This window comes from Equus przewalskii, chromosome 1 (assembly GCF_037783145.1).
Source record: "Equus przewalskii isolate Varuska chromosome 1, EquPr2, whole genome shotgun sequence".
NCBI lineage: Eukaryota > Metazoa > Chordata > Mammalia > Perissodactyla > Equidae > Equus > Equus przewalskii.
Window position 1 is genome coordinate 81,377,980 of NC_091831.1, and position 23,754 is coordinate 81,401,733.

The window sequence follows — 23,754 nt, forward strand, 5'->3', positions numbered from 1 at the left end:
AGAGGAAAAAGAGCAGGGCAGGGAAGAACTCAGAGAAATAATGGCTGAAAACTTCCCAAATTTGGCAAAAGACACAAACCTAAAGATTCAAGAAGCTCAGTTAATCCCAAGCAGGATAAAGTCAAAGAAATCCACACTAAGACGTATCATAGTCAAACTTCCGAAAACCGAAGACAAAGAAAAAAATCTTGAAAGCAGAGAGAGAGAGAAATGACACTTTACCTTTAGGGGAAAAAACAATGCAAATTATAGCATATTTCTCTCCAGAAACCATGAAGGCTGGTAGGAAGTGGCACAACCTTTTTCAAGCGCTGAAAGAAATGAATTATCAACACAGAATTCTATGTCTAGCAAAAATATCCTTCAGGAATGAGGGAGAAAATAAAAACATTCTCAGATGAGGAAAAATTAAGAGAATTTGTCCCCAGCAGAGCTACCCTAAAAGGATGCCTAGAGGAATTTCTCTCACAAAGAAAGGAAATTGTATAAAAAAAGGAACATTGGAACATCAAAAGGAAGAAAGAACAACAGAAAGAGTAAAAATCTTAGTAAATAATTTTTCATTTTCTTTTTGAGTTTTTAAAATTATATTTCACAGTTGAAGCAAAAATTATAACACTGCCTAATATGGTTCTAAATTTATATTAAAGGAAATATTTAAGATGATTATATTATAAATGGAGGAGAGTAAAGGGATGTAAAAGGTGGTAAACTTTCTACATTTCACGAGAACTGGCAAAATTTCAACACCAATAGATTGTGATATATTATGTATATATAAGGTAATGCCTATAGAATCCACTAGAAAAAGCTATACAAATGGATACACTAAAAAACACTACAGATAAATCAAAACGGAATTCTAAAAAATGTTCAAGTAACCCACGGGAAGGCAGGAAAAAGAAAGCAAGAATTGAAAAACAGAGCAAACAAAACATAAAATGGCAGAGTTAAACCCAAGCATATTAATAATTACACTGATAGAAATTGACAGAGTAGATTAAAAATCATGTCCCAGCTATATGCTATCTGCAAGAAACTCACACCAAATATAACGATATAGGTTGGTTGAAAGTCAAGGAAAAGAAAAAGATATATCAAGCAAACATTAATCAAAAGAAAACAAGAGTGGCTGTATTAATATCGGGTTAAGTTAACTTCAGAGCAAAGAGAAGTATCAGAGACACTGAGGGATGTTACATCCGCCAAGAATATATAGCAATCCTAAACATGTATGTATCAAATATACCACAAAATAAATGAAGCAAAAACTGACAGAACTGAAGGGAGAAATAGATAAATCTACAATCATATTTGGAGACTTCAACACCCTTTTCTCGATAATTGATACAACAACTAGACAGAAAGTCAGTAGGGATACAGAAGAACTCAACACCATCAATCAACAGGACTGACATTTATAAAGTGTTCCACCCAAAACTGCAGAATACACACCTTTTTCCAGTGCCCTGAGAACACACATGCCAAGGGTGACCATCGTGTCCGAGGCCGTGAAACATCCTCAACAGATTGAAAAGAATTGAAATCATACAAAATGTGTTCTCTGACCACTGGAATCAAAGTAAAAATAAATAAGAGAAAAAGTTCCAAACAGTTGATAACTAAACTACACTCTTCCAAATAATCCAGGAGTCAAGAGGGAGTCTTAAGAGAAATTTTTTAAAAACATTGAAATTAATGAAAATGTACATATGCCCTATCAAAATTTGGGAGACACAGCTAAAGCACCATTGAGAGGGAAATGTATAGCACACATGCTGACATCAGAAAAGAGAAGTCTCAAATGAATGATATAAGTTCTCACTTCAAGGATCTAGAAAAAGAAGAGCAAAATAAACCCAAAGCAAGCAGAAGGAAGGAAATAACAAAGAACAGAAATCAATGAAATTAAAATAGAAGAAAAAAGAAAATCAATGAAAAGAAAGCTGGTCCCTTTAAAAGATCAATCAATTCTCTAGCAAGACTAACAAAGAAAAACAAAAGGGAGAAAAGACACACTATCAAGGATGAAATAGGGCAATCACTATAGAGCCTGCAGACATCAAAAGGACAATGAGGAAATACTATGAACAACTCTACAGACAAGAATTTGACAACTTAGATGAAATGGACCAATCCTTTGAAAAGTATAAACTATCACAATGAACCAAATACGAAATAGATAATTTGGATAGTCCTGTTAACTGTTAGAGAGATTGAATTTGTAAGTTTAAAACTCCAGAAAAAAGAAATCTCCAGGCCCAGATGGTTTCACTGGGAAATTCTACCAAACATTTAAGGAAGAAATAACACCAATGTACACAATTTCTTCCAGATCATATAAAAGGAGGAGACACTTCTCAATTCATTTTATGAACCCAGTGTTACCCTGACACTGTAACAAGCTAAAGACAGTACAAAAAACAAAACAAAACAAAAACACAAAAACCAACCATTTATAGACCAATAACTCTCATGAATGTACATACAAAAAAATAGAACAATAGTGGCCAGCCCACTGGTGTAGTGGTTAAGTTTACATACTCTGCTTCAGCAGCCCAGGGTTCACGGGTTTGGATCCTGGGTTTGGACCTATATACCACTCATTAAGCCATGCTGTGGTGGCGTCCACAAAATAGGCATACAAAATAGAGGAAGACTGGCACAGATGCTAGTTCAGCGACAATCTTTCTCAAGCAAAGAGAGTAAGATTGGCAACAGATGTTAGCTCAGGGCCAATCTTCCTCACCAAAAAAAAAAAAATACATATATATATATGTGTGTGTGTGTGTATATATATATATACACAGAGAGAGAGAACAATATATAAGCAAATAGAACTAAGCAACTTATAAAAATTATACACCATGACTAAGTGGGGCTTCCTTTATGGATGCAAGGCTGGTTCGATGTTTGAAAATTAATCAATGTAATCCACCTTATTAACAGGGTAAAGGTGCACATATGTATGGTGACAGACAAAAATTAGACTACTGGTGGTGAGCACAATGAAGTCTGTTCAGAAATTGATAAACAATAATGTACACCCGAAATTACACAATGTCATAAACCATTATGATTGCAATAAAATTACTGGAAATAAAAAAGAAAAACCACCTCATGAGAGCAATTGATGCAGTAAAAATATCTGACAAGATTCACCATCTATTCATGATAAAAATCTCAAAAAACTGGGAATAGAAGGGAACTTCCTCAACTTCATAAAGAAAATCTACAAAAAAGGTTATAGCTAACATCATACTTAAAGGGGAAAGACTGCATGCTGTCTGCCCAAGATTAGGAACAAGAAAGGATACCCACTCTTACCACTGCTCTTTAATGTAGTACTGGAAGTCCTGGCCAGTGCAATAAGGCAAGAAAGGGAATAAAAGGGATACAGATCAGAAAGAAAAAACAACTGTCCCTGTTTTCACACAACATGATTGTTTATGTAGAAAATTCTAAGGAATCTACAAAAACAACGATAAAACCAAAACCTCCTAGAACTCATAAATGAGTTCAACAGTTCGTAGGATAAGAGGTAAACATACAAAAATCTATTGTGTTTCTGTATACCCGAAATGTATGCAAACACCAAAATTAAAAATGCAATACCATTACAATCATGCAAAACAAATTAAATACTTCAGTGTAAACCTAATAAAGCTGTAAGGATTTGCATGCTGAAACTACAAAACACTAATGAAAGGAAGCAAAGATCTAAGCAAATGGGGAGATGTACCATGTTCGCGCATCAGAAGACAACACAGTGAAGGTGTCAGCTCTCCACAGACTGATGCACAAGTTTAACACGGCTCCCGTCAAAATCCCAGCATGACTTTTTGTAAATATGGACAAGATCGTTCTAAAATCTGTGTGGAAAGGCAAAGGAACTAGACTAGCTAAAAGAATTTAGAAAAAAGAATAAAGTTGGCGAAATCAGTATATCCAATTTCAAGACTTATTATACAGCTACATAACCGAGAATGTGTAGTACTGGCAGAGAGACGAGCATATAGATCAACGGAAGAGAATAGAAAACCTCACGATAGACCCACATTAATATGCCCAACTGATTTTGACAAAGACGCAAAAGTAATTCAATGGAGGAAGGATGGCCTTCTCCATGATTGTTGCTGGAGCAATGGGACATCCATAGGTCAAAAACCAAACCAACTCGAATATAAATCTCACATCTCATAAAACTTAATTCAAAATAGATCAACTTAAATATATAATGTAATATGTATTATAAAATTTTTAGAAAAAACATAGGAGAAAATATTTGGGATCTAGGGCTAGGCAAAGAATTCTTAGACTTGACACCCAATGCACGATCTATAAAAGGAAAAATTTATAAATTGGACTTGATCAAAACTAACCAGTTACTCAGTGAAACATCCTGCTTAGAAGAGGAAAAGATAAGCTACAGATTAGGAGAAAATATAAAACCATATATCTAATAAGGGCTAGAAAAGAATATATAAACAACTCTCAGAACTCACAGGAAAAAAAAAAGAAAAAGAAAAAACCCAAATCCAAACAGTCCAATTAGAAAATGAGCAAAAGACACGAAATGATATTTCACTAAAGAGGATATATGAATTAGCACATAAAAAGATATTCATTATCATTAGTCATTGGAGAAATGTAAATTAAAACTGCAATAAATAACTACACACCTGTCAGAGTGGCTAAATGAAAAATCATGACAACACCAAATGCTGACGAGGATGCAGAGAAACTGGGTCACTTATGCATTGCTGGTGAGAATGTAAAATGGTGCAGCTGCTCTGGAAAACATTTTAGCAGCTCCTTAAAAAATAAACATGTGGCTATCATATGACCTAGCAATTTCATTCCTGGGCATTTTTCCTGAAATGAAAACTTATGATCACACAAAAGCCTATACATATATGTTCATAGCGGCTTTATTCGTAATAGCCAGAAAGTAGAAACAACTCAGTGTCCTTCAGTGGGTGAATGGTTACATTACACATTATGATACATCCACATCACAGACTACACAAATAAAAAAGAATGAACTGTTGACACAGGCAACAGCTTGGATGACTCTCCAGAGAATTATCCTGAGTGAAAAAAAGCCAATCTCAGAAGGTTACATACCATATGATTCCATTTATATAACATTCTTGAAACAGTAACACAGAAATGAAGAATGGATTAGTGGTTGCCACGGGTTGAGGAAGGGTGGGGCTGGGAGGGAAGTGGGCGTGGCTATAAAGGGCAACGCCTGGAATCCTTGTGGGGACGAGAATGTCTGTATCTTGACTGTATCAACGTTAATATCTGGATTGTGATATTGTACTACGGTTTTGCAAGATGTGGGCATTGGGAAAAAAGGGTACAAGTGACATTCTTTCTTACAAGTGCGTGTGCATCTGCAATTATCCCAAAGTACGTTTAACTTAATTTAAAAATAAAAGAACTCAAGAGCCAGGAATTGCTCTTTCCTCTGGGTTCTAACCACTCTTCCCACAAAGTCAGATTTAAAGAGCTATCGTATTTTCAGAATTAGGGGAGAGGTGGCGAGTGGAGGAGGGCAGGAGACACACAAAAACGCCTTCCAGCTACCTTGTACCCATATATCATTGCGCTGCCCGTGAGATGGAACCTGAGCGCCAGAAAGACCACAACCAGGGAGGAATGAAAGAGGAGACATGTCTGGGGTGTGCACACAGAGTGTGGGGTATGTGGGAGCCTGGGGAAGGAAAAGAGCATCCGGGTGCAAACAAAAGGCTAGGGTTCCACACGAGGACTACAGGCCACTCAGCCTGAGGTCACAGGCCACTGTCACTGAACCACATGGACAGTGCCCTGTCAACAGGGGCCCATTTTCAGTTCACCAAATTTTTCCAGAGAGGTTGTGGGCCTTGGGCAAAACATCCTCAGAGTGTTTCCCCAAATCTCATAAGAGTTATCATTTAGAGAACACCCTCTATGAGCCAGGCACCAGACGACATGCTTTGCAGCCCCTCTGCAGCCCACCAGTCATATCCACAGGATGGGGCTCTATCTCCATATTCTAGCCCACGCAGCCAGGTTCCAGGGGACAGCAAGGAGGGGCAGGTCAAGCCCAGCCCTCTTGCCCTGGACCACGTGCCTTTCCCTGTCTGGATGCTCTGGTCCATAAAAGCCTTCTTGCCTCCACTGTGGGACGGAGGCGGGGAGGCATTGGCCCCAGTGCCCCCACCCCCACACCCCAAGAAAACAGCCTTCAGCCTGAGAGCCTAGGAGGTATTTCTGGGCCAATTAAATCAGAGAGGCTGTTATTGCTAATGTGTAATTGGTTTTAAAATCAGCAGACTTGCCTATCCCTGGATGACAATATTTAAATAGCAAAATGCCCCATCCCGAGTGGTTCTTGTAAACCATGACCAAAGCCTTGTGCAGACGCAGCCACCTTCTGTCAGCTCCCTCCTTGAAAGCAGTGGCTCAGCTCTAATTGGTTGCTGGGGATAAATATTTACGGGACTGTGTAAACGGAGGCATCTGCCTCTAAAGTCTGTTTGCAGGATCTCCACGGCAGTACCCAGGAAAGCCAGCAGGCTGGGAGGGGGCAGCTCTCTGAGCTGGCCATCCTTTTCTTCAAATTGACAAGCGCTGTAGTCTTCCAGACTCAGGGCTGAATGTCTAATTAAATTTCCAGACCAGCATAACGGTGTTGGCTCCTCCTGGGTTCAGGAAGGCCACAGCTCCATGGCCTGGTGGAGAGGGAGGTCCTGAGAGCATGCGCATGCCCCTCCCGAGGCCCCGAATCCCATCCCTGCTTCCTGGGCCCTCGGGAGACAGATACCCCCGGGTCAGTCCCGGCTCCATCACTGGCCACCTGAAGGGTGGGGACTACGTCAACCTGTGGCAGACACAGCCTCCTCTGTTCTGTAGGGATGACATCCCCACCTCACGTTACAGACACATACACCCACGCGCACACACTATAACGACAACTTAAAGCAACAAGGGACAGAAAGTGCCCAGGACAGGGCCCAGCATCAAGGGGACCTCCATGCACAGTAGCTGCTAATATCTGAATAAGTGGGTCCCCATCTGAGCTGCACATGAGGGTGCTTTAAAAGTACACGCTCCTTGGCCTCACTCCTGTCCCACTGGAAAATCGATGGGAGTCAGGAATCTGGGTTTTTTTAAGGAGCTCTCCAGATGATCCTCATGTCACCGGTCAGCCCCAGTCGCACTGACTTTAACCCTCCTGGGCTTAGCCTCAAGTCCCACTGGCCACAGGAAGCCCTCCTGGGCTATGACAGGCAGAGGGGTGAGGCCCCCAAATTCCCTCAGGGCTCCTGTTGGAGACATTCCTTTGGTTTTATCCCGTCCACACTCGTCCTAACAATTCTGCTTATTCAGGTCTCCCCAGCAAGACTACAGGCCTCTGGGGGGCAGTGATGGTCCTGCCGGGTCTCGTAGCCCTTGTTTCCCCAGGAGGGCACTCGGCATTGGCTGCGGATGATCAGGATGCTGATAGAGACGGCAATACCCACACTCATCCTGTACCGTGTCCTCACTGAGCTCTGTGTCAGAAGTGCGTGTGAGGGGCTATGGGGTGTGGGGACACAGGGCACAGAGGAAGGACGTGGGCTTTTCGGCAGACAGTTGGCTCCACTGCTCATGGAGTGTGCCACACGGACAGTTACTGGACCTCCATGAGCTCCACTCTCTCAGTGTCACAGCAGAGGGCCAGGCTGGGGAGCCTGGGAGCTCACAGAGGAAGCCGTCCTGGTTGGGGGGGCAGGGTGGAGGCTCAGGGACCGTCTCTCGAAGGAGAGAGGGTTGACGAAGTCAATCACCCCACTGGGCCTCAGTGGACCCTATGAGAATTCAGGGATGGATTTTGTCTGAGCTCAGGGACCTCAGTCCAGGACTCCGCCAGGACAAGAGAAGCTCAGCCTGGCCGAGGTCTATCGCCGGACAGCACCTGACTGGGCCCAGTGCCCATGGGCATTGTTTCTCTGCCCAGGTCCCAGGAGGGGAGAACTTGGGACTTCAGCTGAGATGCCCTGAAAAGCTCAACCCATCCCACAATGTTAATTGTGACACTGTTGTGGTCCAGAAAGACCCCCCCCCCCGCCGCCCCAACAACAAGCCCCCACAACCACAGCCAGGCAGCCACGCCTGGAAGCAGGAGAAAGTAGTTTCCCAGAAGTTAAGGATTTGGGAGCACTGTTTGCAATGATGGCCACCCTTCCTGGGTCTCTGGCTGGCACTCCCATGCCCTGTTGCTCTGGTATCCCCTGTGCGGACTCAGCCCTCATCCCCTCGCCTTTCCTCTTTCCTGAATCCTTCATGATGCCTGACAAGTGACAGCCAGTCCCCCTGCATCCTTGACTTCTTCTGAAAGTGTTCCATTCACCTTATGCCTCAACTGGAGGGTGGCATCCCCAGAGGGGAGCGCTTCCCTGTGCCCTCTCACAGGAGACTGTTCTTTTCCGACACACTCACACACCCCAGGGCCAGGTAGGGTAGGTGGCTTCCTTCTCACTGTTCTCGCTCCTACGTGATTCCTCTCTCCTCTTTCCTTTTGGAGCCACAGCTGGTAGACCTTTATCCCCCCCATCCCCATCATCCTCCTTGTTGCTGTGCTCCACCGACCTCCTCACAACTCCATGGGCCCCGGTTTCTGTTTTCCCTGCACCAGCGAAAGCCCTCTTATTCTCTGGGTCCCGTCTCCTTTTGCCTCTGAAAGAATCCCACCCCCCCCCATTTGCCCCCTCTGTCCTCACTGATAATTCCTGGATTATGACCATGCACTTGTCTACGTACAGCCATGCATTTGCCTCTCCTACTAAAAAGACTTCTGTCGACCCCCATTCTTTTCCAGCAACTCCTCCATTTTTCTGCTCCTTTTAATGCCAAAATGTCTGAAAAGAGTCATCCACACTTACTGATTCTACTCATTGACCGTCTCGCCAACAATCTCTGCCTGCTGTTGGGTCCCCTCCATCAGCATACGACCATTCTTTCTTCCTACCACTCCAGTCTGACCTTTGTGAAAGTCACCTACGACTTAGGGTGGCCATGCCCACAGTTTCGTCTTTGTCTTGCTCTTCCTTGAGCTCTCGGCAGCATTCTGCATGGTTGGCCTCTCCCTCCATCCCTCTTGGATCTCTGTGACTCATCTTGTGTTCTCTCGACTTCACGGGCTGCTCTTTCTCAATCCCCTTTGCATCTTTCTCTACCTGACCTCAGAGGCCCCGTTCTTCTGTTTTGAGATGATCTCACCCAGGTCCATGACTTTAGATGCCACTTATGTGCTGATGGCACTCAAATTTATATCTCTGTACTGACTTCTCCCTTCAGCTCCAGACACATAGATCTAACTTGACGTCTCCACTTACATGACTCAAGGCATCTCACATCTAAGGTACTTGGGAGGGACTTCTCCGTCCTGTAGCCACTTCCCCAACCTAGCTCCCATCTCAATGAATGGTACCACCATCTACTCAGTTGCTCAAATAAAAAACCTGGGAATCTTTCTTGCTTCTCGTTTCCTTCCTATCACTTCAACTTTGAAATATATCTAGACCCCACCCCTGTCTTTCCATCTCCACTCTCCACTCTAGCCCAGGTTACCATAATCTTTCAATTCTACTCTGAAATAGTTTTCTAAGGAGTTTCCCTTCCATGAGAAGGGGCTGTTCCAGGAAGGAGGGCTCTGTGAAGGATTGGTTTCCTGCTGTGCAGACGACACAGTCAGTGCTAACTGGATTAATAGGATTTCCAAAGGGAAGGCGCGTGTGCCCTCTCCTTTCTGTCGCGCTTTCCTTGGAAACAGCTCTTCCATTCAGAAAGCCAGATCAAGTGCCATTAACAAATTAATTCCGATTAGTGCAGCCTAAGCACTCAGACCTCAAGGCAATCCCGGCCAGTCCTGCGGGGACACGGCTTGGGCCTGGCCTGCTAATAAAGTGGAAACTGTACTGGAAGCAGAGGTGGTGATTTTGATGCCTGCCTCTGTCCCTGGAGGGGAGAAGAGTGGGATTTGATTACACCGTGGTCTCCTGAGGGAGTGAACTCACTTTCAAACGCTGAGTTATTACTTCCCCAACTTGGCGATTGGCTTCGTGAGAACAGGTCAGCTCTCACACCTCCCCATAGCCTGTGCAGCCCCCGATTTAGGACAGAGCATTCTGCAGGTGCCCAATAATTGATTGAAAGGATCATTAACTGGTAAGTGGGAAATAAATCTGGGGCTCTGTATCATCAGTAACCCTTCATTCTCTCATTTAACGAATGTAATTGGGCACCTACTGTGTTTGGCACAGCAGATTCAGAAATAAACCCAGCAGACAAGGCCGGGGTTCTCCCAGACCTTATGGACTGGGGGAGCCAGCAACCAGCATGAATCAAGCAAAGGAAAAGCTGACTTCAGAGAGTGAGAAATGCGATCAAGATGAGAAAACAGGTCAAGGTGACAGAGTGTATGTGTGTGTGTGTGTGTGTGTGTGTGTGGCGGGAGGGGTGGGTGCTCAAGGAGGGCCTGGGGCTAGCAGAGCTCTGGCTGTTGCAAGGAGCCAGCCAGCTCTGGGGGAAGAACTTTCCAGGGAGAGGGACCAGAAAATGCAGGTGCCTGTTGACAGAGAGCCGGGCCCCACCCCCCTCCCATTCTCCCGGTACGTCCAGCACGGCCATCTTCGCTGGCCAGGCAGCTCTCCTCTCCTCATGGTACCGGGCGGGGCAGACACACCCCTGCTGGGTGGTCGGCTTTGCCTGCAGTCAGTCTGCCCACCTGGATGCTGTCCCTCCCTCCCGCCCCTCTCACTCATGTCCCAGGGCTTTGCTCAATCCCCACCTCTTGCAACAAAGCCTTTCAAAAGCCTCCCATTAAGAGGGCTCCCTCCCCAGTCTGAAACCCTGGAGTGCTTATTTGGCACCTGCTGGCTGTATCTCCTCACACGGGGAGACACTGCATTACCGGGTGTTTGAATCTCCTCCCCACGCCCTCTCTCCGCTTGTTCCTATTGAGCGGGCTACTCAGGGCAGGGGCTTCATCCTCTCCATGTCTCACGCTGCCCAGGCTCAGCCCAGGGCCTCAGTTTACAGACACATAGGGTGTCTAATGGCCGCCCAGCCAGATGGAAGCCCGAGGGCACATGGAGGCAGGCTCACGGAGAGACTCGCCTCTCATCCCAGCATCTCTAACATAGCCAAGAAAGGAAGGCACTCCATCTGGTTCCTGGGACCAGGGCTGGCTTTGGATTCGAAAAGTAATTTCCAGAAGGATGATTTAAAAAATTGAAGACTCTTCCTGGCTTTCTTATGGAAATGCTTAGAAACTTTCATAAAAGCAGTAGCCAGCCAGAAGAATAAGGTCAGCTTGAAGAGGAAAAGTTCTAGGACCAAGAAACTGCACAGAAGAGGCGGACAACCACCCTCCCACAGGTGAGCTCCACCCCGAATTCCCATCTGACAGCTCTCCCCACGACTCAGACCCCTACAATGAGTGCCGTCTGCACCCCGCAGTAAAACACAATTGCTTCACTGTGGCCAGCCTTCCTCCAGCTCGAAACCTTTCCTCCCTCCATGTTCCCAGACATCCCAGGCTTCCAGTGCTGGTTAGCCTCACCCAGACAACTAGAATATTGTCAGAGGAAACACAAGGGTGCGAAAAGTGCCTTCAGCGTCCAGGCACCTGGGCTGACAGCAGGACTTCCCGTCGCCATTGGTCCCAAGTTGGGGGGAGGCCTGAGCTCCCCATGCCATGGCAAATGGGGATGAAGCATGGTGCCTGGCCCTGGAGGAAGGAGAGCCAGCGGGCATGAGGATGAGATGAGCGTGGAGACGTGCTGGGCACTGCTGCTAACCTTTCACGAGGACCGTCCTGGCCTCAGCCCACTCGCTCCTCCCGTCTGACGTCAGCAGGCCGATTGGAGGCAAGCGTTCATCCTCGTTGGAAGCCATTTTGACTATTTTCCTCAACTGAGTGAACAGATACCCCTCACTGAGACGGCGGAAATTAATGACAACATCCAAGACAAAGAACTGTGGGGGAAACAGGTCAAACGTCACTCATGGTGGGCGGCCTGAGGCGCCAGGCCTCCACCAAGCCCTCATGCGTGAGCACGGATGGGAGATGCTCGGGCCCAAGCTTCCCAAGTATGTGATGGTTCCGAACAGTCACAATTTGGGGACCAACCCAGTGCTATTGAGTGTGCTGGACTCCAAGCTGCTCCAACTCAAAGAAGGCCATTAACTAAATTTAGCTAAAAGAAAACTTGTTCCTGTGGTCCCTAGTTCTCATAAAACCATTGTATTTGTGGGGAATTGAGTATAAATTGGTACAACTCCGTTGGAGAGCAGTATCTATCAAAACTAAAAATGTGCATACCCTACGATTCAGCCATTGCTCTTAAAAATACACACTTTAGCCCAAGGCTTAGAGCAACATATACCCACATGCCCCAGAAGAGTTGCAAAGGAACGTGCGTGTCAGCCTTGTTTGCAACAGCAAAATGGGAGACAGAGCCTGAACGTTCTCCAGTAGGGGGACTGCTAAGTGACATGTAATGTTCGGTGTATGTCTACCCAGCAGTTAAAGGAATGGACTAGCTCTCAATAGAGCCATGGGGATAGATCTCAAACACACTGGTGAGTGGAGAAAAAAAGAACTTAGCAAATAACATGCAGGGGAGGATTAAAATGGAAAAACAACGCACAAAATGCTCTATGCATATGTGCGTGCATACGCATGTGTCCCTGCGTGTGCCTTGTATGTAGGGCCTGTGAGCTGTCATTCAGCAGCTTTGACGCTAGAACCTCGGGCTTCATAAAGGGTCTTATTCCTAGACCTTTCTCAGCAGATTGACCTCAGTACCTGGTCCCACGCCCTGAGCACATACATGTGGCCTGGTCCAGAGCAGGAGGCCTGAGAGCATTTCTGGAAGGGATGGATGCTGTGGCATGTGGGGGCTGGGAAATGCTCGGTTTGACTCTTGAATGAAGTGGGAGGAGGGTTCTCATTTTGTGGCCAGCCGGGGTGTCGAGTGGGCTTCAAACCTGGGAACAACCACCCTCGGCTGGCAGACTTTCACTAAGCTCCCAACTTTGACTGGAAGTGTGAGCTGAGCCCAAGAAGAAAACATGACAGAACAAATACCAGGGGAGAACCTGGGATGGGCGTCAAACTTGGGTTTTAGCAAAAGTCAAAACAAAACAGCTTGTGTCAGATGAATTATTTGTGTGAAGCCTCAGTATATAGAATATAAAGTCTTCTGGGCATTGGCAAAGGATCAGGAGCCCTCATGTTCAGCCTGTCCCGTGGGCTCCCAGGGGCTCTTTTTGGCTCCCTGGAACCCAGTCTGAAGACCTGAGCTACAGCAGAGGGAGTGTGCACTTGTGGCATTGGCCAGTCCTAGGCATCCTTCCCACCCTGGGACAAGCCTCTCAACTTGTCTAAGTCTCATTTCTCATCTGCCAAATGCAGAGTCCAAGGCCCCCTCTGTAGGGTTACCAGAGGATCAGATATGATGAATATGTGTTAGTGTCAAGGCCACGGCCTGAATGTGGAGGTCCATAAAGCTCTCTGTCTGGGTGACTGCATGTGGAGCGGCTAAGGTCTCATTAACGACCTTCAGTCCGTCCAGGAAGTTCTTTCATCCTAACCTGGCTGGTCAGGGCTAAAATGAGAGCTCAGCAAAGGCATTTTGACTTGATAACTCTCATTCTTAAAAGGCAACCAGTGGAGAGAAATGGGACTGACTGGGAGTCAGGAGACCCCATTCTGAGGCCAGTCTGCCCCCGTGCACCATGTTTCTCCCGGAAAGGCTAGGCACTGGATGAGCACACATGCGCCCCTTCCCCAGCCCAAGAGGCTGCTGCAGCAAGGGGCCCCTTACCTGGTTGCAGCAGGCCACGATGACATGCTCGGGCTCGGGCATGACACTGCTCTTCTGGGCCACCAGTGTGTCCTGGGTGTGGCCGGGGAGCCGGTAGGAGGAGAAGAGCCCGTAGTATTGCTTCATACAGAGGGGCTGTCCTGACAGCTGGCCCTTGGCGCAGTCGGTGGGGATGGAGTGGCTGGAGGGGGACAGCGGGATGGCGGAGGCAGGCCATAAGAGGATGGAGGGAGCAGGGAGTCAGGACTGGTCCTACTGAAACTTGCTTTGGGAAAGCAGGGCACAAAACCCAAAACTGTATTACGCAGGCAGTCAAAGAGCTCTGTACCCCACTTTTTAGAGTAGTGGTGCGCCCCCTTTCCACGGCCCATGGAGACCCTCAGGGTGTCCTCCAGCCGTCAGTCTCCCTGCCCCCTGCCTCCCGCACTGCGTGTGCAGAGCTTGCCATTGCAGCCCTCAGTGCCTTTGCTTGTGCTCATCTCTGCTTGGTGTGCCTTCACCCCTGCACTCAGCTCAGTTGTTTAGAAAACTCCTTCCAATCTTTCAAGAGCCTACTCCTTCATCACCTCTTCTAGAAGCCTCCTCTGAGTTCAAGGCAGAAAGTTCTCTTTCTCTGGTGGTCTCAGCATGCCTTGTGTCCTCCCTCTCCCCCTTCTTCCTCCTCCTCCTCCTCCTCCTCTCTTCCTCTATCTCTTTCCCTCTGTTCTTCCTTCCTCCCTCTCCTTCTGCTCCTCCCCTTCGTCCTCCTTTTCCTTCCCCTCCTCCTCCTTCTGTTTCTCCTCCTCCTCCTCCTCCATATTCTTCCTCCTCTTCTTCCCCTTTCTCCCTCTCTCTCTCTTTCCCTCCCTCCTTCCTCCCTCTCTTCCATCCACCCTTTCAGCCAGCATATACTATTGAGCGCTCCTCTGTGCCAGGCACCCTTATGGGACCTGAGGATACACCGGCAAATGGGACAGGAGTTTCCTGATCGAATGGGGCACAGGTCCTGGGATGTGTGGGTGGCACACAGACAACAAGCAGCAAACTGGTAAACGGGAGGGTTTCAGGTAGGGAGCAGGGCGATGACACCATGACTGGCAGAGGAGGAGGAGTGGCCAGGGACAAGGTCACTGAGGACCAGACACATGAGCTGAGTCCTGAGGGTAAGAGGCAGCCATGAGCAGAGTTGGCTGGGGCAGGCAGGGTGGGCCGGGTGGGGTGTCCACGGCCCTGCTGTTCAAAGTGTGGGTGTCGGACGGAGCTGTGCTGACCGGCCCATGACAAGGTGAGCGTGGGAATCCAAGGGAGCTTTGAGAAACTTCTGTGGCAGTTTGATGAGGAAATTTATGTCTGTTGAAATTAGTCATAAAACAAGTGGTCTCATATTTTGTACCTTTATGCCAATTTTCTACTAATTCATTTTTGTAGTGTTTTACAAACATTTTACCAAATTAAAAGATACATTGGTCCTTCACCCCAGATGGTGTGAGGAGCAGCTGCTCAAGGCAGAAAGGACCCGGGGGGCTGCAGCTGAGTAAAGAGAAGGCGCGTGGGAGGGTGGGCCCTGCTGGCAGTGGTAAGACAGTGTCATTGGATTCTTGGTGCAGTGAAAGCCCGTGGAAGGTGACAGCATCAGGGGCATGATTTGACTTGTTTTGCATTTGTGGTGACCCAGTTATGTGTGGAGAATGGGTCCCAAGGGGTCACAGGAGGAACAACGAGGGAGCTTCGAGCTGACGGGCAGGTGATACGGGCCAAGGGAAGGGACGTGGCAGGGGGGAGAAGGGAGGCACAGGGGCGGGTTCTGGAGGGAAAGCAACACGCCTGAGCAGGGATTAGATGAGGTGCCAAGGGAGAAAGAAGAACCATGGGCCACTTCTAGGATTTACCAACCAGGGGTGTGTTGGCATTTACTGAACTGGTAAACAAGGTGAGGGGCAAGCCAGGGGGTAGGGGGGGGATCCAAAGGTCCCCTGGGCATGACCCAGTTTGCAATGACTGGGAGACACCCAGGGGGGACGTCTGGGGGCTGGATAACCGAGTGTGGGGCTTAGAGGAAGGGACAAAGCTATGTTTTTTCTGTTTCTGCGTCTGACTTGCTGAAGAGTCTGAGAATCTTTTAAAGACAAGGATGGGGCCTGATTTCTCTTCATCTTCCGAGCATCAATACATTGCAAAGTGAGCAAATGAACGAACGAGTGAATTAAGGGTCCAAAACAGGCACTCGGGCAAATGTTCCAGCCTTACAAGGTTTATGATCTTAAGACGTGGGAACCCTCGCATGGATGTGTATGGGTATGAGTGTCCGAGTGAGTGTGCACACACACATGCACATATGTGCACACACATGAGAGTCTGCAGTCTAGACCGTCAGCGATGGAAGGGTACAAGGTCACCAGCCCCACTGGACGAGGCCCAGGCCCTTCCTCCTCTACTGTCCCGCCTCGGGTATTTGTAAAGCATGAGGCTCTTTGAAACCAGAGACTGGGCTGAGACTGGGACTATAGCTCAGAGTGATTACTCTCACCCAAGGTCAACGCATCCTGTGTGCTGGGTGTCTGCATTCAGACTCAACTCTGCTCACCCCAGGGCCTGAGCCCAGAGCCACTCTCCAGAGGGAACAGCCCCACCCTGGAGGGGCTGCAGGTCTGAGGCGGGCTCTGCTCCAAGGCTGGGTAAGACTCAGTGGAATCAAGTTGAAAAGAGAGTAAAGTTCACCCCTGTGCCTTCCTTGCTCTGCCACCTTCTGGCTGTGCGACCACAGATAAGCCACTTAACCTCTCTGAGCCTCAGCTTCCTCTTCTGTGCAACAAACACTGCTTTGGGCCTCTCTCTCATTCCAGCGTCTGATGCCCTGATATCTTCTGACTCTGGGGACCCTTAGTCCTCCAGATCCTCTCACTCTCCTGCTGCTCCTGGGCCAGCAGAGGGACTTTCCTCCTAAAACCAGTGATTACCCACGGTCCTTACGCAGCTCCCTCTGTCTGTCGGGACACCCTCTGTCCACTGAGACAGCTTACCGAGTGCTGGAGCACAGTGGGGTTGAGGAAACAGGCTCAGAGTGGGGGGACCATGCCCTTCTGGCAGCAGGCAGCAAGGCCGAACTCAGCCTCACCTCATTCCAACAACTCTTCCTTCCCCACTTGCTGCCATGTTCTCCAGATTCATCTCACGATTTCACAGTGCGTGTGCACATATGAGGTGAGGGGGAGGGGAGCATTTTAAAGACAGCAAGGGAGGACAGCACTGACCCCAGAAAGAGGAACCAGCGATGGTTGGGCCAGCTGGGGTAAAGCTCGCTCTGATGCTGGGGGAGGGGAGCGATGTCACTTGCTCTGTGACAGAAGCTGGGAACACAGAACTGGAAAAAGATGAGGTCCCTGCCCTCAGGAGTCTCCTTGTGTAGTATAGGAAGGAGACAGATGAATCAGCAGGCTGTGCCAGAAGCAGGCACTACCCTGCCCAGGCTGGGCCCAGCCTACCTGTCCAGCAGGGCCTTGTAGTCGAGCACACCGGAGATGAGGTTGGCTGCAAACCTGTGGAGACAGAGAGGCTTTAGCCACTCCTCAGGGGCCCAGGGGCCCAGGGGTTCTCCCTCCCTCCTTCCCCCCTCCCGACCCCAAATTCAGTGACCACTCACCAGATGCCAGGCTCCAGGGGTCACCCTAATGAAATGGGATTCCTGCTTCCCCCAACCCCCACCCATGCTGTCGGTCCTTCCTGAGCCTTGAGTTAAAAACGGCCCTGTGGGGGCCAGTCCGGTGGTGTAGCGGTTAAGTGCGCACATTCCGCTTCAGCAGCCTGGGGTTTGCCGGTTCGGATCCCGGGTGCGGACATGGCACCACTTGGCAAGCCATGCTGTGGTAGGCATCCCACGTATAAAGGAGAGGAAGATGGGCATGGATGTTAGCTCAGGGCCAGGCTTCCTCAGCAAAAAAGAGGAGGATTGGCAGCAGATGTTAGCTCAGGGCTAATCTTCCTCAAAAAAAAAAAAAAAAAAAAGGTCCTGTGGAGAGAACTGGGGGGAGGAGAGGAAACTGGAAGGTGAATGAGGAGGAGGAGGGAGAGGAAGCCAGGAGAGGCCACAGAGCCAGCAGGGGTGGAATCCTTCCTAGGAAAGCCTGTGCTGGGACAGGACTGGGCTGGAACCCTGGGGTTCTGGGAAACCCAGTCTCCTGGGAAAAGTCAATAATTTGGTCCCCTTAGAGCTAATGAAAAGGAAAGCAGGTCCTCCGGGTGGGGGAAAAGGCACCAGAGAACTGTGCCTCCGGTGGTATCATCTCAGCTGTCCGTGGATGATGAGCTCTGGCTTAATTGCATCAGGAGGAAAATGCCTCCTCGGATGCAATTTTGAGAACTGTTTTCAGAAGTCATTCATCCATCTGCACACTTCCTTCTGCCCTAGGGAGACCCAGGCTGCAGGGGAAGGCGGAAGGCTGCCCTGGGCCAGCGGGTCAGTTGGCTGGTCTCGGGGAGGAAGGAGGGGCTGGGGCTGCAGAGCAGAGCTGAGCCCTGCTCATAGGCCAAAGCGGGCTCTGCCTCTCGTTTCTCCTCCCTCTGAACCGTCCCCACGCTGTGCCACATTAGGTCTGAGACCCAGGTTTGGCTCAGGGAGACCCTCCCTCTCCGCCCCTCCCCTGCGTAAACGGCCCCTCCACCGTCATCCGTGGGCCCAGAGCCGTTCCAGCGGCTCAGTGAGCTCTAAAATGGCAGCAGATGGCAGAGGCTCGGCCGCAGTGGCTGATTTCCACCCCCTCAGAGCCTCTGCTTAGAGCTGGCGGCTGGAGGGCCGCAGAGGCAAAGCGTCCATCCTAGCAAGTCCCAGCCTCCAGTCCTAGCGAGATGGGAGGGTGAGCACTTCCTCCCAGGCCTCAGCCAGGTCAAGACTGCCGTGGGGATGCCTGGGGGCCTGTGACCTCCATTAGTGCCCACCTCACCCTGAATAAACACATTTGAGGAAGACTTGTGTCTGTTACTCCCCTGCAGCATCTCCTAACCTCCCTCCTGACGCTGTGGCCGGGATGGTTGCTGTCTCAGGGCCATTTGGCCTCAGAAAGCTCAGCTAAGGCAGGAGCTTCAGCTTTTCCTTCCCTGTGCTGGGGCCAGGACCCCTCCCCCAGGCAGACTCCCAAGCCGGGAGCCCGGGAGCACGGCGGCCTCACCTTAGCTGGTCATTGGTGTCCTGGAAGTGCTGCCGGGCAAAGATCACCGCTGGGCTGGAGTTGACAGGCAGGGCCAGGCGGTTACCGAGGTACATGTCGTTCAGCCAGTACTCAGACACCTGCCGGGAGGTGGGAAAGGACAGCATCATCCACAACACCACACACACTCCTCCAACAGGGGCACCTTGTCTCTGGAGCCCACAGTCCCATCCTGGCAGCCCCGAAGGACAATCAGGACCCTTCACTGGCTCGTGCACCACTGTCATTCATTCATTCCACAAACTATCACTGAGCCCCAGTTACGTGCTAGGGCCCGTGCACTCTGCAGCCCACTGTGCCTGTCCTCCACCTTTGCCCCAGGCTTTCTCCTTTGTTCCATCCCAGCTTCCCATCCAGGTTGTTCGGGGCTTTGCCCATGTCCCCTGCCTGTCCCCAGGAGTGCCCCGTTCTGCCTTTCACCGCTCTCTGCTTCCCTCACCTCACCTCTATCCTCCACTGCCCCCACCCCTGTCTCCTGTCTGTCCCCCATCGTTGTCCTTGTCTGTGCTCCATTCCTGTCTCCCGTCTGTCCCCCAACCTTGGCCCTGTCTGTCTTCCATTCCTGTCACCTGTCTGTCCCCCATCCTTGTCCTTGTCTGTCCCCATTCCTGTCTCCTGTCTGTCCTTCCTCCTTGTCCTTGTCTGTCCCCCATTCCTGTATCCTGTCTGTCCCCCATGCTTGTCTGTCCTCCATCCCTGTCCCCCGCCTGTCTCCCCCTCTGTACCCTGTCTCTCTCCATCACCCCATCTCTATCACCATCTGTCCTCTCTCTGTCCTCGTCCCTATCTCCCATCCCACCTCTTGTCTGTCCCTCACTCTTGCCCCTGCTGTCCTTTGGTTTCTCCCACATCCCTGCCCCCATCTACTCTATCTTTGTCACCTATGTGCCCCTCATCCAAATCCTTCTGTCTCCATGTCTGTTTGTGCCCCCGCCCCGTGGGTCCCCCTGTCTGCCCCCAGTCTGCCCCCTCCCAGCAACTCTTACCCAATTGGCTGTCTTCTCCTGCCGTTCCAGGAGCTTCTGCTGCAGGGTCTCACCGAGGCCACCAGGGGCCCCGAACTGCTGCACGATGGCCTGGCTCCTCCTGAACTGCTCCTCAGGCACCAGGTGCTGCACGCACCGCAGGTAGGTGGCCAGGGTCTGCTGCAGTGGGGGCACTGGCAGTTTGGGCAGCTCCTGAGAGAGAAGGTCCACAGACACTTGCTGTGCCTGTCCTTATGTGTGGCCCATGCCTGTCCGCAATCTGACGGCAGTGTCTGTCTCTGTCTGCCTCTATCCTTGTTCCCTATCCTGGGACTCGCCTGTTTCCGGGGATCAGCTGAGCAGAACTGTGACACTTCTGTTTGCTTTCTCCCATGCCCCTGCTCTGCCTCCAGGAGGGGACAAAGTGCAGAGGAAAAGACCTTGATGTTGGTGCCAGGCAGACCTGGGTTCCCGCCCTGACCCTGCTGCTGACCAGCTGTGTGATCTTAAGCAAACCACCCCTAACCCTGTGCCTCAATTTCCCCCTTGTAAAATGGGGTAATAACTTGTAACTCTCATAGGATCAAAGAGATCATGGATGTGAACGTGCATATAAACCATAAAGAATGGGGCTAACGTGAAATAGTCTTGTTATTGACATTGGCTGCTGGTCACTCTTAATTTAGGAATTGTTTCCAGCTGGGTGTCCAGAACCCAATTGATCTCTGGACCCAAAGGCTATGACTCGGATGGAAAGATTCAGACAGGTGAAAGATGGAGGGAGGCATAGTTCATTGCGTGCCCTAATGACCAGAATTCTGCAAAGTGTGTCCTGGGAAGGTGACACACGCCCTGGGCTCCTCAGTAAGTCCCTCCCAGGTATAAAACCCAGGAAGGGGCATTTGGTCCACATGGGTATGGGGTGGAAGGGGGAGTGGAGTGGAAGTTCTTCCTCTCCTAATCTCTCCGAGCCTCAGCTTCCTCATCCATCGGACGTAAATAACAATTCTTTCTTGAGAAGGGCACAGAGAGAATTAAGCGAGAGAAACAACTGGCCCCAAATGGGCACATCATAAAGTGTCATGACGTTACTCTCCTTATCCCTCTAGAGGGATTCTTAAGAGGAAACCCATAAGCTCTGGGGTCTCCCCAAGTGTGGCGAGAGCCTAAGTAGAAGCCCCCTCCACTGTCCTCTCTGCCTGGGCCCTCTGCTGCCCACTTTACCAGCTCTTTACCCAGGGATCTCACGTGTATGTGAAACAATGTTATGGCTTAGCCTGGCAGGGATTGTTGTCCCATTTACAGATGGGGAAACTGAGGCCCAGAGAGTGGAGGGACTAGACCAAGGTCACCCAGCAATTTGGTGGCAGAGCTGGGACCTGAAATCAGTCTTAACCCAACATCCACTCTGCTCCTTCCTCCTTGGTCAGTCTCTCCCGCTCCCTGTTGCATCCTCTCCCTTTCCTTCTCACTCATTTAGCTGGTCACAATTGGAAATCCAGACTGTTCATATTATTGCTTCACTTGTACAAAGCTGGCAGAGAGTGGGCTGCCTTCTTTCAGGGGGTCCTCCTCTGTGCGGTGGGGCGGGCAGGGAATTTCTACCCCAGGTGGGCTGCAGAGTGAGGCGGCCTTTTGAAAGCTTGCCTCTGCTCTACGTCTGCTGCTGCACAGGCTGGAGCCCCCACGGTAGCCCTGGGCAGCCATGGACCGTGTGAGTGTAAGCTGATGAATGAACGGGAGTCCTCTGCCTGCCTGAGCCTGTCTCTAGAGTTCGCTGCCCTAGGGGGAGGAACAAGGATATCAGTGCCAACTATGGGCTGCCTCTGCCCCTGGGGAACACTCAGGGATGGATCTGGGCAACATGCCAGGCTGCTCAGCCCACTCCCAGAGAGCCAGGTCCAGGCTCCCAACCCAGCCGCTCTGGTTCTCTCTTCCTTCTCTTGGGGTCTGGGGGTCTGTGTGATGGGTAATGGAGAAAGCACCTACAGAAAGCCCAGGCCAAGCTGGTGGTCTGGCCAAGAGTGCCAGCAGGTCTGGCTGGAACCCCTGCTAGAAATGAGCCACCCTTCTCTGGGGCTCTGGCAGTGCCCTGGGACTCAGCCTGGGTCACAGGAATCAGTGACGAGTTAAAAAGAATGAGGCAAGAATCTCTGACAAGATGTCTCCAGGCTCCTCCCAGACTCTCATGGGCTTCTGGCCCATACCCCAGGCCAGAGGCAGGGACTTGTACTAGTGAGGTCTTTGGACCTTGGGCTCTCAGGTCAATACACGTTTCCTGGACAGGTGAGACATTCTTGTGAGGCAGGCCCTGGGCCAGACTCAGGGATGATGGAGAGACAAGGCTGCTCTGAGGGCAGCTACAGTCCAAAGGGAGGGATGTGCCATGGAGCAGAGGCAACGACAGAGGTTTGTCAGCTACAGAGGGTGGGACAATGTGGTGAGCAACTTCATGAGGAGAAGCCAGGAGGTTCTGATTAGGGTTTCAAGCGAAGGCCTGGGCGAGGAGGAGGGTAAGAAAGTGTCAAGAAGACAAGTGTGGCAGAGGAGCCAACATGCGCAACAACCTGGAGATCAGATGTGTTGCTCTGTCACTCCAGAAGGTGAGTCTGGGTGTGGAGGGAGGACACCTGCTCAAGGAGAGGTGGCATTGTCTCAAGCCAGTGGAGAAGATGGTGCCTAAGGTTTCCCGGCTGAACTAGGGACAGCAGCTGGGGCTGGGATGTGACAAGGCTTAGAGCAGGGAAGTCGGCCACACCTTAAGGCAACTCCAGTGGGCTCAAGGCCATTGAAAGTGGAACTTGTAGGGGGAAGCGTTGGGAGAAAAGAGAGAACCTGGCCCAGGTCAAGCGCTCTCCCTGGCCTTGAGGGTTAGGAAGTGTGGCTGTCTGCACTCCTGCACCCCTGAAGCCACTCCCAGCCCCTCCAGACCCTCCCGTGCTCCTCAGCAGGCTCAGGATAGGGCTTCAGCCTGGGCCTCATGACCAGGAGAGTGTAGGGCTGGGGCCAGGTAAATGCTGGGGGACAGTGCCACTAGGACTGTTCTGGAAGCAGGGCATGTATGTGGGGAGAGCAGGGATGAGAGAGAAAGCTCTAAAAGTCACTCACAGGCTCTTCCTCACTGCTGGGAGTTTTGGCTGCCATCTTCTGGGGCGCTTTTTCCAGGATGGGCATCTTGGGGACTCCTGGCTGGAGAAGCGGAGGTGCAGACCTGGGGACCAAGAAGCAGGGAGGCATCAACACAACAGCCACATGGACCCACCATGGACCCTTCACCTCTCCAGTATGACCCCATCCTGTAAGGGGGCCAGGGCTAGACAGCAGTGTATGCAGGCCTCATTATAGGTCTGGCCCCAATCTCCTGACCTCCAGACCAGCCCCTCTGGCCACGGTGTCCTTTCTGAGCCCCCAAATAGGAGAGGATGGGGCCAGAAGTGAGCCTCCAGCTGGTATCTGCTGTCACGAAGGCCCAACTGACCTGCCCAGGGCAGCATGAGAGGGAGCAGGGCTGGGCTTGCCCACTCCAGACCCATGAGGGATGGTTGGCAGAGCACTGGCTTTGTTATTGCCCAAGATCCAATAGATACGTGCTTTGCAGATTAAAATCTCTCTTTCCCAAGAACCCAGGAGGGCCATCCAGCCCTCCTCCAGCATTGTGGGTCACTCTGTGGGAGCCCCTACTCTGCTCTCTCCCCATGGGGATTGCAGGGGAATTTGCGGGGCTCAACCACTGGGAATCTG

The 23,754-nt window shown here is 50.3% G+C and overlaps 1 protein-coding gene across 1 annotated transcript in view; it reads right to left on the reverse strand.

Annotated features, from left to right (window-relative positions):
* CHAT (choline O-acetyltransferase) overlaps positions 1-23,754 on the reverse strand; it is a 57,194-nt gene that overhangs the window by 26,546 nt on the left and 6,894 nt on the right. Inside the window, exons 2-7 of the mRNA XM_070615175.1 lie at positions 23,122-23,224; positions 20,035-20,226; positions 19,010-19,128; positions 17,330-17,383; positions 13,869-14,049; positions 11,838-12,015 (exon numbers count right to left, since the gene is read on the reverse strand). Coding sequence (XP_070471276.1) covers positions 11,838-12,015; positions 13,869-14,049; positions 17,330-17,383; positions 19,010-19,128; positions 20,035-20,226; positions 23,122-23,187 — 790 coding nt within the window. The 5' untranslated portion in view covers positions 23,188-23,224. The remainder of the gene's footprint in view (positions 1-11,837; positions 12,016-13,868; positions 14,050-17,329; positions 17,384-19,009; positions 19,129-20,034; positions 20,227-23,121; positions 23,225-23,754) is intronic.